This window comes from Syngnathus floridae, chromosome 11 (assembly GCF_059516105.1).
Source record: "Syngnathus floridae isolate MCC-2025c chromosome 11, RoL_Sflo_1.0, whole genome shotgun sequence".
Lineage (NCBI taxonomy): Eukaryota > Metazoa > Chordata > Actinopteri > Syngnathiformes > Syngnathidae > Syngnathus > Syngnathus floridae.
Window position 1 is genome coordinate 12787439 of NC_142423.1, and position 13524 is coordinate 12800962.

The 13524-nt window shown below is 41.5% G+C and overlaps 2 protein-coding genes across 2 annotated transcripts; one reads left to right on the plus strand and one right to left on the minus strand.

Moving 5' to 3' along the window:
* Positions 1-189: 189 nt before the first annotated feature.
* txnrd3 (thioredoxin reductase 3) lies at positions 190-6866 on the minus strand. The gene is made up of 16 exons (XM_088390385.1): positions 6555-6866; positions 6109-6169; positions 5653-5762; positions 5170-5277; positions 4988-5060; positions 4720-4839; positions 4493-4635; positions 4108-4223; positions 3236-3461; positions 3034-3126; positions 2768-2844; positions 1885-2041; positions 1694-1801; positions 1504-1599; positions 1228-1362; positions 190-1156 (listed from the first exon to the last, which is right to left on the minus strand). Exons 1-16 carry the CDS (start codon positions 6669-6671, stop codon positions 1088-1090), a joined length of 1809 nt encoding a protein of 602 aa, XP_088246511.1. The 5' UTR covers positions 6672-6866; the 3' UTR covers positions 190-1087.
* A 948-nt stretch (positions 6867-7814) lies between these two features.
* bin2b (bridging integrator 2b) lies at positions 7815-12306 on the plus strand. Its single transcript, XM_088390388.1, has 12 exons — positions 7815-8060; positions 8744-8824; positions 9283-9337; positions 9764-9858; positions 9998-10093; positions 10200-10307; positions 10374-10459; positions 10543-10618; positions 10718-10803; positions 10935-11538; positions 11685-11777; positions 11915-12306. The coding sequence occupies exons 1-12, from the start codon at positions 7965-7967 to the stop codon at positions 12014-12016; spliced, it is 1578 nt and encodes a 525-aa protein (XP_088246514.1). The 5' UTR covers positions 7815-7964; the 3' UTR covers positions 12017-12306.
* Positions 12307-13524: the final 1218 nt, after the last annotated feature.

Genomic DNA, 13524 nt, shown 5'->3' on the forward strand with positions numbered 1-13524 from the left:
GATCACTTGTATTGAGTCCCAACAGCACACGAACCTTAACGCTATTATTTCTGCAGGGCTCTCTGATCTGGCTGATGTGAATAGCCGGCTCGCTTAAATGGATTATTTTTGATCCATTGTATCTGTGTGTTGCAAGATATTGCACACCCGTGTTACCACATAGCATGCAAACATTTGCAGATTTCAAAACATTGTCCAAAGTTGTTTTTATTTTTTTCTCGAGAGCTATATTAAGTGTCCAGACAAAAAAAAATAATCACAATCGATTTAGAGACTTGTTACCTAAGATTGGCTACATCTTTTACATCCTTTAATAATCATGCGCTACAAAATAAACCCAAAGCAGAATTAACAGCTTTGAGTAAATTGTTCTTGATTACATCTCATTTTTGTTGGATTATTTGAAGAGTGTAATTTATATTTCAAACAGGAGTTTAGGGCAGCACAAATGTGCAACACAAAACTACATAAAAAGTACAGATGGAAAGTGACTGTTTACAAAAATGGCAGAATGAAATTAAGTAACAGAAGCATTAATGCACAGAAGACTGAGTACATTTGTGCATGGACAGGTGACAGTTTGCCATTCAACTTAATGAGCTGTGTTGTGGGTGGGAATTATTATAGCAGGGGGGGTTGTAGAAAATTTGGACGAAGGGTCTGGGACACTATCAGCCACTTCTACTGAGGTGCTCAATCCCTGCCCACCAAAGCATTTTGGTTTCTAGGCAAGGACATCAAAAAGAGCTCAGGCATACAGACACATCACAAGAGTGATGTGCATACCCTCGCTCCTCAGAGAAGGACACTGAGAAGAGCCCAGTAATTTGTCAGCAGAGTAACCCCGCTGTTCAGCAGAATGCCCTCATATCAATTCAGCTCAAGCGGAGTGAGCTCGCATCCTCTTAGCTCCCACTAAACCAAAAATGAGCACCTGTGGTTTTTCAGATGCTGCTGGCCGCATAATGCAATTTGTCCTGAGAAACAACTGCCCACTAAAGGGAACAGCTGGAGTTGAAGTTGTTTGGAAGCTAAGAGAAGATGGCTCGATGGACCACATGAGAGCATTCTGCTAAACGAGCAGGGTTTAACCTCAGCAACCTGCCTGGGTGATGTCACCTCCGGAACTTTTGGTCACTTCCAGAGTGGTGAACACCTGCGAGTGGGGAACGAAGACAATGGTTTCACTTCTTCTCACGTAGATAAAAAGCTGCTTTGTGTCTTTACCTCGGCGCAAGTCGGGTGGATGCCAATGGTGCCGTCCAGCTGCTGTTTGGTGGCACCACATTTCATAGCTGCACCAAAGCCTTGAGTTACCTCTCCTGCATTGGGACCCAGGTAGTGAAAGCCAATCACTCGGTCCTACAGCAAGAAAACAATGTACGTCGGGGAAATAATTAACAATCAAATGATATAAAAGTGGTATTCTCACTGCATCACTATTAAAAAGGAAACCACTGCAATAACACCACCGAGCTGAGTAAGTGACATTTCTAGTCTTACATTATCCAATTTGTTGCAGATGATCTTGGCATAGCATCTGTTGTTGTCCCTGCCAGGCACAGTAAATTCCAACGGCCAAAAGAGACTGTGGAACACCTGAATTGAGTAGAAAGACCAAATAAACAAAGTTAACGCTAGCAAGCAAAGGAAGTGAATGTGCCAAACGCTGCGCATGCGCCACCTGCATTACCTCAAGGTTGTCCTCCCCGTACAGCTCAGTGGCTCGCTCTTCAGACAGACCGCAGGAGCCATATTCCAGTGGCGTGAAGACCGTGGTGGGAACGTTGATGTAGTCACACTAAAGAGGCGGTCAATCAACAGAGTGAGACATTTTCAACACTTTCAATTAACAAAAAAGAGCAATTTTTGACAGCTGTGTACCTTGAGTGTTGCCCCTCCATACAGACGCCGCGCCAGCAACTTCCCAGCCTGGATAGCAACTGGAGTGAGCTCCCACTTGCCCTCCAAGATGTCTCCGATGGCATAGACGTGGGGCACGTTGGTTTGCTCTTCATCATTGACGGGAATCTTCCCATTCCTTCAAGGTGGCAAGGTGAATACAAAACGAATGAATTTAGATTTACATGCAAGATGTGTTTGTTTACATTTATTGGAATATTGTGATAACCTGGTCGATGTGATCATTGCGATTGTGACGCTTGGTTATTATTATTGGTGACGCTACCAATTAACCAAAATACTAGAATAAGTCAAGATAATGGAGTTCTGGTTCCGTGTTTTTCAATCAACGCTAAAAACCAAGACAAACTTAACCACCAAAGTTATGGTAGAATGTTCGTACGTAGAGCAGATTTATTCAACGATAAAAAGCAGCCGCTCGGTCTTGTGGCCATACTTGGCCAGCCCCAGCTTCGTCAAAAGACATTGTTATGAGCGTCACAAGACTCAAGCATGACTCAAAGCTCTCTTTTAGGCTTGCCGTATGCTTTCTTAATCCCATCTGACCCCTTTGTCTCAATCAGCCAGCCATTCAAATACATATGCAGAAAATAGTCCAATGTACACAAATACAACAATACCAATTTCTTTTTTAATGACTGGCCAAGAGTCATCAAATTCAGCCAGAAAATTGACCTTCTGGCCTTCCGCATAAGAGGCCGAGTATGACCTCTGCTGTTCCAACACCATGTCGACTCTTAAGTAAGCAGTGCCTCCCCACTACACTTGAGAGACATGTGACTGTGATAACTGCTGACTCACCACGACTCTTTAAAACGGCAACAATGCTCAAGATCAAACTTACTTGGGGTTAACTTTCACCCCTATCTTGTCCAGGCCGATCTTGTCGGTGCATGCGTCTCGACCCACCGCTATTAATACCTGAGGAACACCACAGAATGCTTGATGAGGTTGATGGCATACGTTAGTTTAAACAATCAACTATAATGAATTAAAAAGAAAAAAAAAAAAGAAACAGTTGGCCTAGCAAACATATTATACTGAGCATGTATCCAATGGTTAGAAGTCCAAACGTAATTTTTTTCCCCATTCAGAGCAAGATTGACTTACAGTGTTGTACTCTCCCTCGATGACATCACCATTCTCTGTGGACTTGGCTGTCACCTTCAGCCGGCCAGGAGTGCCGGCTTCCAATTGCTCTACCTGCCAAACAAAGGAGGAATAGTCATGAGGTTTGAAATACTAAACCCACTATTGTTTGACTGACGGGGATACAAATACTGAAAATTAATAAATAACTCTCTCGACTTACTTTTACAGGGACATATTGCCGGATGAATTTGACACCATGTTCCTCCATATGCTCGCCGGCGCGGTTTGCCATTTCCTGGTCAAAGCCGCGTAGCAGAATGGAACGCACCATGACTGTGACGTCGAGCCCGAGGCCAGCGAGGAAGCCGCCGCATTCTAACGCGACGTAAGATGCGCCGATCACCAGAGTCTTTCCGGGGCAGTACGGCAAAGAGAAGAGATCATCGCTGGGGGCAGAACAGTGGTAGGCTTCATTAGGAAAAGCAGCAAATTGCAACGGAGGGCTTGTCAAACAGGTCCGACTGTTTGTTGACATTTTTATATAAACAAATCACACTTCGCCAAGTGGTTTTCAGGGCAGCCCTCTCAAACATCTAAAACTCATATTTTCATCATTATAGTCAGGTGTCGAGCAGCTTTGACAGAAGGCTTTCTTTTTTTTTTGGTTGAATCATTTTGGTTTCATTTGTATTACAACAGACATTGTGTGCACCAGTTGCAACACACATTATTAGTTATGAAATGACATTTACCTCATACACAGATGCACTTCAAACAGGAAGGTAAATGGTAACAAATTAAATACAGGGATAATTTGTCAAATTCTACGAGGTTGTCACTTTGACTTGATTTTCAGGTTCTTTGAATCTTTGGTATGAGGAGCGGTTGGACCTAAAAAAACAACAACCAAACACCGTGTACCAAATCAGCACCAAGCAAAATGTTTCCTCACCCCATGGAGGAAATTGACAGCATTGTCATTTTGCCCTTAAGCTGCTGAACTACCTGGTTGGCTTATTTTGCCACAACGTGTGGTCCCAATAAAACAAATGTTTTCGTGTATAAAGAAGAAATTTAAAATTGAGCCCTCACCTTGTGATGCAGTACTCCTTGTCTCCAGGTATGCCCAGGTAACGTGGTCGCTCACCTGTCGCCAAAACAAACTTATCTGCTGTGTAAAATGTCTCCTTCCCTCGTTTGTTTAATGCCTGCGTAGAGAAGACGATGGAAATCTGCTGTCAGTGGAACGATTGCACAACAGCAGTTTTGATGTCATCATGGATAACGAAAGGAGTTTTGAAACACCTTTAGAGGCAAAGCAAAATGGACTTTCAGTTCTCAGCAAGAGCTAGTTTAGACGCGCCTAAAATGTTTCTCAACGCGAAAGCTTTTTGGCTGGCTAACGAAGTAATATGACAAATTTGTTTTTGCTTCATTCCAATCAAGCTACATGGTCGATAATCAAATGTTTTATTACCTTGATCTTGTGAGGTTCGACGAATTCTGCGTAGGCATTGACATAGTTGACATTCTTGTCCCTGAGTGAAACCCTGTAGCCCCAGTTTAGTGAGCCGATGTAGTCGTTAATGGCCGTCTTCATTGTCTCCCAGTTGTGTTTGACTGACCAAAGACATCGCAGGACATGAGCACCAAGTCCGACCCAACATTTGCTCTTGACCTTTATTCTTTCTTATAATTGCTTACCAGTTTCATCAAATTGCCAGCCAAACTTGCGAGCGTCTTGCATGGCGGTACTGAGCAAGGCAGTCTGGTGCATCAGTTTCTTGGGAATGCAGCCAACATTCACGCACGTTCCACCGAGACCTGATAACCACAGGAAGATTGCTTCCACATCAACAGACATTTCAAATATGGTGTCAATTTTCAATCTTTGTCATAGCACTTTTTCTCTGTTGCAACATTTTAAATTCACACAATTCAGCCGCCACATATTTTAGCAGACCGTTCATACCCCAAGTAGTTCCTTTTGGTGTGGGAACAACAAAGTCCAAAACCATCACTTTTTTCCCCAAAGTTGCAGCTTCCTTAAAAAGACAAAATACAATGAATGTTTTAACATGACGTTGGACGCTGATGATGCATCTTGAGCCAGGCAGAAAACTGAATAATAAAACTGTGACCGAAACATCTCACCTTTGAACAGGACAGTCCCCCAGATCCTCCTCCAATAACAATCAGGTCATAGTCATAGCTTTCACTTTGTCCATTCAGTAGCTGATGCAGACTGCCATCTTTATGAGCCTAATAAGCACAATTAAAATTTACAGACATGATGAGCAATTTGAACACCTCTTTTCCCCAGTTTGTCATTTGTAACTGTCGTTAAATATCCAGCATATTTTCTTCTCATTATCCTGCTGTAAGCTGCACCAGCTGCTTTGTCATGATGAATGCAATAATTTTAAAAGCCCTTCAGTACACAACAGCGTTTTAAAGCTAAATGAGTCCAGCAATTAGTTGAAGTAGAGACTACTTGTAAGACAGTTGAGCAACAGCTCTCGCTCATGTCATTTGTGGATCCTAACGTGCTTGCCAATATTAATTAAACAAAAATCCATATAACCATTTAGATGAATGCTGTATTGTGAAACAAGGAGAAAGTCTAGAACCAATTACCTGCATCGTCTTGTCACAGCCACCAACATGTGTTTTGTTGATAAAGACATTAGGAACACTTTTTTGTCCAGTCATCTCAAGCAGCATCTCCTGATAATTTGTTCCATCCTCTGTAAAAAAAATAACAATTAATTCTGTGTTTCCGCACATAAAAAGATGAAGGCTACTACTTCCAATTTAAGATAAGAAATAAATACAGGAATGAACAGGTATGAATCTTAGGAGTAGCATGATAGATTTCCAATTTTGATTATTTCAATGATCATTTTCAGTGTTTTTCCAATGATTTTATTTCATCAGTCTTGTGAACTTGCTGGCCAGCTGTTAAGCGTGCTTGAGATGGTAATACGATTATAAAAGGGCCTCTAAAACACTATGCTCGTCCCGGCCGGCCGGCTTGCAGTGCTAAAAGATGCTGAGTCATTGTAGGGCTCGTAAGAAGGAAATAGATCTTACCCATGAGATCCAGCTCCACCACATTGCACTCCACTTTGAGTTCTTTGAACAACTCCTTTACCTAGACGATTACAAATATATTCAGTATACTTTATCGTATATACCCTTAGGCTCATAATGTCATAACACACAAATTAAATGACCGCAAAATAAATAAACCAGCATTGAGTGGCGGTACAAGCTAACTCGATATGCCAACGTTTCTATTAGAGGTTTAATTGACTCTGTACCTCACAAACAAAAAATGTTTTCACATACTGTACACGTTACAATTATTTTCACCCCAAATACGAAGTGTGGTTTAGAAAAACGCATTCAAACACGAGTTTTTAGTTTACATGAACAAAAGTGTACGAGAAACTAGACGAAGCCCGTTTACTTCGCAGGATAGAAGGTAATACTCAAAACGATACGATAAAGATTCCGTTCGATAATAATAAACATACCGTTCCACAATATGGACAATAACTTTTGCTGAAGACCACCACTTGGTTGGAGTCAATAAGCGATTGTATCCGACTTTTAAGTTCATTTTTCCCCGTTTCATTTTCGATGGGAGGCATTTTCGAGATTAGATATTTCCGTCCGAGCCTTCAGCAGCCGGCCGGTGTTCACCGAGGAAAAACTAGAGGACAAATCGAGCTTTTTCTTGAGTTTTCTTCAAAGGACGACGCTGAAGAACAATCAGACCTCTGGGTCGCCTTCCCGTCTGCTAGCAGCCTAAACCGCGCCCGAATGCGACAACGGTCCTCCCACTGTTTTATAGACAGCTGTATGATACGCTCGATTTGTAGTACGTTGTCTCCCGTTTGTTGCGGTCTTCTTTTGTCCAAATGTACTCCGCCCATGCGGCCAATACTCAAACAAAAACCAACCCTCCAAAAATAAAAATAAAAACGTCACCGGGTTGCCTGGTAACATGCCATAAAAGCGTCACAATAATAAAATTCCCTCTGAATGGTCGCATTAAATAAATGTTAAATATGATTTACTTGGACGAAAAACAACAACAGTTGGACAAAATTGTCCTAAAACTAAAAGAACTGACAACAAAAGCACCCGTGAAGGCAACTAGTAGATAGTTGGTATCTGGCGCCGGCTGTTGGTCAGCACATGCAATGACAAGTGACAGATTTCGCAATTTCTGAGAACGTTAACTCTGGTGCGCGTAAAGTAAATGCAAAGTAAATTAGTCCAATTTATCTCATTATTTTAACACATCTAGACCTGTATTGAGAGAGGGGTTAATTATCCACGATGGAAATTAACTGCCCCGTCATTCCAACAAAACAGACCACAAAGCAAAGTGGGTTTCTACAAGAAGCATAAATATCCAATATATATATTCAATTTATTGTGCTTTTGTCAACTTTTTTTAAATATATCTTAAAAAGTAACACGATTTTTTGCTGAATATTTTTCTCACGTATAGTTTGATTGTTAAGATGACAATTTCTTGCTCAGCGTCGTTTTTGCGTCACTTTGCTGAGTCAGCTCCGCTTCATCCGACGCTATCGACTTGTAAGCTTTTCAGGTGAGTGGATGGATGCCTGCAGGTTGAAGAAGCCAGTTTACTTTTGCAACGATAGAAAAGCGTTGTTTCAACACATTGGGACATGCAGAGACGCCCAATAAGATGACACGTCGTCGGTGATGTCAAGGAATTCACTTACCATATGTGTGTGCGTGCGCGTGTGCGTGCATGCGTGCGCGTGCATATGTTGATTCATGTCATCTGCCTTGTTGCTCCACCTCCATCGCCTCCAGTTAGAAGGCAGGCCGGGGCGTACGTTGTATTTCAAGAGGAAGCATACAAGGCTGATTTCATTCCGTTGTAAAGGAGACCACAGAGGACCATGGCCGAGAATCACAAAACGGGTCAGAACCTGCAGGCGAGTGCTGGAATTCTGGCTAAACGTGTCCAGAGGTCATTGAGTCGCGCACAAGAAAAGGTAAATCGAATGTCGAGATGGTATTTAGCGTTGATGGGAAGCACGGTCCAGGAGAAAGCACACTTTTTTTGTTTTTCCAAGTGTAGCAAATGGAATATCTGCTGTTGCGTCTGGAATGTGCTGTGATCATTTTCTGTTCTGTGTCCCGTTAATTGTCATGCCGAAACCACTTGTCGAGTTTGTTTTGTCAGAACATCACAGTGCTGTTTAGTGTCTCGCAGCTTTTTTTCCTCCAAGTCACCACTTCCTCATTGTGAACTTCCGCTGCTTTCTGAACATTCTACTATTAAAGTTTGGAGTTGTTTTGTTTGATGGAATAAAGTTGAAGAAAACACCTCCAAGGTTTTGGTGCTCTGCCTTTGCAAACCCAAAAATATGTTAGTGATTCAGATTAAAGGTGAAAGTCATCATGAGCAGTGCTGGGAAACAAATACTGGTATTTATTGAGATGATGCAAAGCCGTAAAAGGTATTTGGGGAGTTCATGATCATCTATCATGTGACACCATTCCGAAATTAACAGCCTCTCTGAGTTATTGTCAGAAATGAACGAGCTGCTGGTTTTGCATAACCGACAATATATCCACATCATACAGTGAAATGGAACCTTATGCAAATGGATCGCAATAAAATTGATGACATGTTAAAAAAAAAAACTAAAATCTCAATATTGTGTTCACACAGGTCCTTCAAAAACTGGGCAAAACCTTGGAGACCAAGGATGAACATTTTGAGGTTTGCTCGCAGAACCTCAACAAACAACAGGTACATCATAAAGTAGGCCAACATGGTTAAAGGAAGTTATTTAATGCAAAGTGTAAATGAAAGGTAACTAATTGTCTTTGAACTCTTTTTTTTTTTGTGACATAAGGTGTTGTCATACACTGCCCCACCCTCATCTGTATATTTTGCTACTTTGTCTATGAAAAGTCACTGTTAAAAACAAAGTAACTTTTCAAGAAAGCATTTTGAATGTCAGCAAGGGTATTGAGTTCCTGAAAGCACTTTTACTACTGCATTTTGGCAGTACTGCTTTCCAATAGGAAGGATGTTGAAGGCTAATGTGACAACTATTTTCACTTCACAAAATTCATTAAGAATTGCAATATTGAAGAAATACCATTTGGACTCTTTCAGCCTTCTACATAGAGTTGTGTTAATGCAGTATCTTGCAACTCATGCTGTTTATTTATTTATTCATTTATTTATTTATTTGCACACAGGTTCATGGAATCAGGTTGCTTAAAGATGTGAGGGCCTACTATGGTGCTGTGAAAGGCAAGTTTCCAGTGCATTCAAATATTTTCAGACACAATTCTTCCAACAAACATCCAAAAGATGAAACAAATTTCATCTGAAATTCAAGATTCAAGATTCAAGAGTTTTTTATTCGCCATGTTTGATGGGGCTAGTGAGGAAATGGGAAGTGAATTTGGACTATTTTTGGAGCCTGCAGTCAATTTTGCAATGATGTCTGCGTCGCCTCAACGAAAAGTAAAATCAGAGTCAGCCCTTTCTTAGAGAAACATTTTGCTTTTTTTTGTATTGTTGGCTATTAACAATATGAGCAACAGTCAGGAAGCAAGTGTTGTGTTGACCTTCTCGTTGCGGGTGTAACGTTGCCATACACTTTGAAAACAATGCTCCAAGTGCCGCCGATGCAAAACTGGCAACGTGATCTAATATTCATTCCCATTTCCGCAGCTGTACACGAGACGTCGAAGCGGCTGTCCCAGACTTTGCAGGAGGTTTACGAATCAGACTGGAACGGAGCGGAGGACCTTGCTGTCATCATCGAAGTATTTTCATTGTCTTGTATTTTTTTGATTAGTATTGACTCGTACTGTTCCTTTAATATGTCAAAGTTGTTGCAATTGGTAATGTAGCGTACACAATAATTTGATATTCCTAATTTTTAATGAATCCGTCATGCTTTAGAGTGAAGATTTACTGTGGAACGACTATGAGGAGAAAATGAATGACCAGATTGTGCGCACCGTGGAAAACTATACAAACCAGTTTCCAGAGGTCAAGGTATTCTGTTTTTGTTTTTTTTTTGTCTGTGCCTGTATACAAAATGAACATTTTGGCCTTGATTACGTTAAAATGATACAAAACAACTTGAGCATGTGTGTTTTAGGAAAGAGTGGCGAAACGTGGTCGAAAGCTGGTGGACTACGATTCAGCGCGTCACCACCTGGAGGCCCTGCAGAGTGCCAAGAAAAAGGATGATGTTAAAATTGCCAAGGTAGTGTCAAGTAGGCATTTTGATGACAATTGCACATCCATCATATCTTCTCTCCTGTTTTAATAGGCAGAGGAGGAGTTCAACAAATCCCAGAATGTCTTTGAAGAGATCAATAATGAGCTGAGGGAGGAGCTGCCTCTTCTCTATCAGAGGTACGATTGACCACTTAAATGTGAACGAAAACAGAATATAAATTCATCCAAGGATTTCAGACAGTGTATTTGTTTGTCTACAGCCGCATCGGTTGCTACGTGACGGTGTTCCAAAACGCATCAAATCTGAGAGATGTCTTTTATAAAGAAATGAGTGTGGTAAGGAAAGGCACTTTTTCTCTGTAGTTCTAAAGCGCAACAACATTGAGTCAAAAGTTGTTGTTTTTCAACACATTTTATGATTTTGGCCATATACAGCTCAACCGTGAGTTGTACAATGTGATGAAGAAGTTAGAAGATCAGCACTCTGGAAAAGCTTTCATCATAAAGGGTCTGAGCAGCAGGTAACATATTGAATAATATGTATAACATATAAATAATATTAAATAAAATAATAATATATAAATATATATTTATAATATATAAAAAAATAGTCCTCAAAGTCCGTTATGAAGTATTCTTTATCTTTGCACAGCACGACAGCAAAGTCAAAGAAGAAGCGGTCCTTGGTCATCTCCAATCCGGTCCCATGTAACACAGCTTTCCCTTCTGATCACGTGTCCCGCCATTCCGAAAATGGGAAAAATGATCTACCCTCCTCTCCTGGGCCGCAAAGCAACCCGGGCGAAACGAGTATAGTTGGGGATGCTGTCACCGCTACCAGAAGTGGGGTTTCCTCAGACTCGGAGGACCTAAGCTCCTGCGGTACCAATACACCCAGCAGGCGGTCGTTGTGCGTCAGCGAGCCCAGCGACCGCAGCACGACAAGCGAAGGTCTCGAGGCGGTGGAGCTCGAAGCCGAGCTACCTGCTAATCAGTTGGATGACTCTGCCGTCCAGAAATCTGATGTTGCCAGTGAAGAACCAGCCTTTGATAATGATGCGCCACTCATTCGTGAGCAGGAGGACAATGCAAGTCAAGCACCAGCAAAAGAAGCCAAAATGGCTCCGGTTCCTGCCCCTCGTGGATCTTCCCAGTTTGACAAAGAGGAGGAACACAAGAAGGAAGAAGAATCTGACGTTAAGAAGCCGGCCGGCGATAACTGCGATAGCCACAATCCTCCTGGCTTTCTTTACAAGGTAAGCGGGCATGCTTACTGAAGAAATGTTTCGGAAATTCAGTAGTCCGTTTCACCCTGTGCGACATTTCTTTTGGAGAATGCCAACATTGCTTAAAGAAGTTAACTATGGCAATCCTGAATGTTGATTGATGTGATTCACACCAGGGGGTGGCGCTAAAGAGCCAGGAAGCATCTGAAAGTGGCCAGCTCCAGTTTGAACAAGGAGAAATAATCCTGGTGTTGGCCGACACCCAGCAGGTCTGTTGCTCGGGGTTTTGTAAATGAGTTCTTCTCACTGTCAAAAGAAATACACTGCAAAGTTTTTCCATTGATTTGTGTCTTAATTTCTGTCGTCCTGTGTTTAATTTATGTCTGATGTTTGTGTGTTGCAACAGGAAGGTCTGTTGAGAGGAGTCCGGGAGGAGAGCTGGAAACTGCACAGTGATTCCGAAAATCATGCCGGGACTTTCTCAGAAGACCTCATTGGGCCCGTTTAGGCGGATTGACGCAACATTCACTCGCCTTCCTCCCATGAGGAGTTGGTGACTCACACGCGTGTGTGTACAAATGTTCCAAATTGTTTTGGGTGTGGAAGCTGCACAAACAAATTCAAGTCCTTTGTGAATACTTGCATGTTTTGATGTTGTGCAACAAAATGTTGTGAAGCCATTTGGATAACTAAAGCTAACATTTTTGTGTTTGTATTTTTATTCTCCTCATGAAACACTGTGAAACTTTTTTTAATGCAGTTCATAATATTTGCCAATAAAGATCAAATTTGAGAAAAGCTTGCTTCATTTGATAGTTGCTGGCGTGTGGGTTGGGCGACCATCTGAACAATCAAATGACATCCAGTAGAAAAGCTACATTTCAAATTCTGCCCTTACAAAACAAAACTAATAAAGTTCAAATCAAGAGCTGCAAGTCTAATGATATTCGTATAAAACAAGCATCAAAGGTATGGATGAACATTTAGCCAGCCAATATTTGTAAGCGTGTGCCCCGATACCAACTGCAAGGCTTCTGGAATCGGGACACACTGCGAGGATTAAGTTACTCCTCTGGCCGGGGAATGCTTGGGGGGTCCCACAGGAGGAGTTTGTATTGCCAGACAGATACATCTGTGTTAAGTTATTTTCACTCCTGCAACCGCAACCCAATTCCGGAGATAACGGCTCCGGTCATGATAATTGCTGTAAAGTGTTTACTAGATTAGTTGCACTCACACAACTTTGATGACATTTCAACTTTTCATTTATTGTGGCAAAGTTGCAAATTGCATTTCTAGCAAATGTAATCGAATGAGAGTGTTGAGTAACACGATTGACAAACAACTCCTCCGTGATTTTCCTTTTCAGTTATCTTAAATCAGGTCACTGTCATGGGCTTGAATGATTTATTCCTGAAAACTCTGAGCCATACTGCAATTTAGAATTGTGCCAGAAGAGGTCAACAAAGATTATGTCCTAGCTGTGTAGTTCAAAAATGCTGAACTTGTACCCTAGGCTAGCGTGTGAGGAATTTTATTACCAATGATTCATTATGATACATCAAAATAAATCGTACACAGTTTATGGATGTACATGTTTCAGCAAGTTAGTTGTATATATTCATGTCGGAAATACTTTCTTTGTTAGAAAGTTGTGATGCCTCGCAAGCAATCTATGAGTCACAACACGCACGCACGCACACACCACTCGTCGCCTGTCAATCAGCAAGACTACACCTTGAGCTTCAAGAGGATGAGATAAACCTGCAGATAGATGGATGCCTCTGGGTTTTCCAGGTTTACTCACCAAGGTCTCTGCCAAGACCTTAAGTATGTGGTTGCTGTGCTTTTCCAGCTCTCTAAACTGAAGTCATCGTTTTTTCATACACACCCCTGTAAATAACAATGACTTTTGGAAAAATCCAAACATCAGAATGGTCACTTCTTTTGCAGTAACTTAGCATATTCCAAAGTATTTTGATCATGTTTACAATATTGTAAACATGATCAAATTAC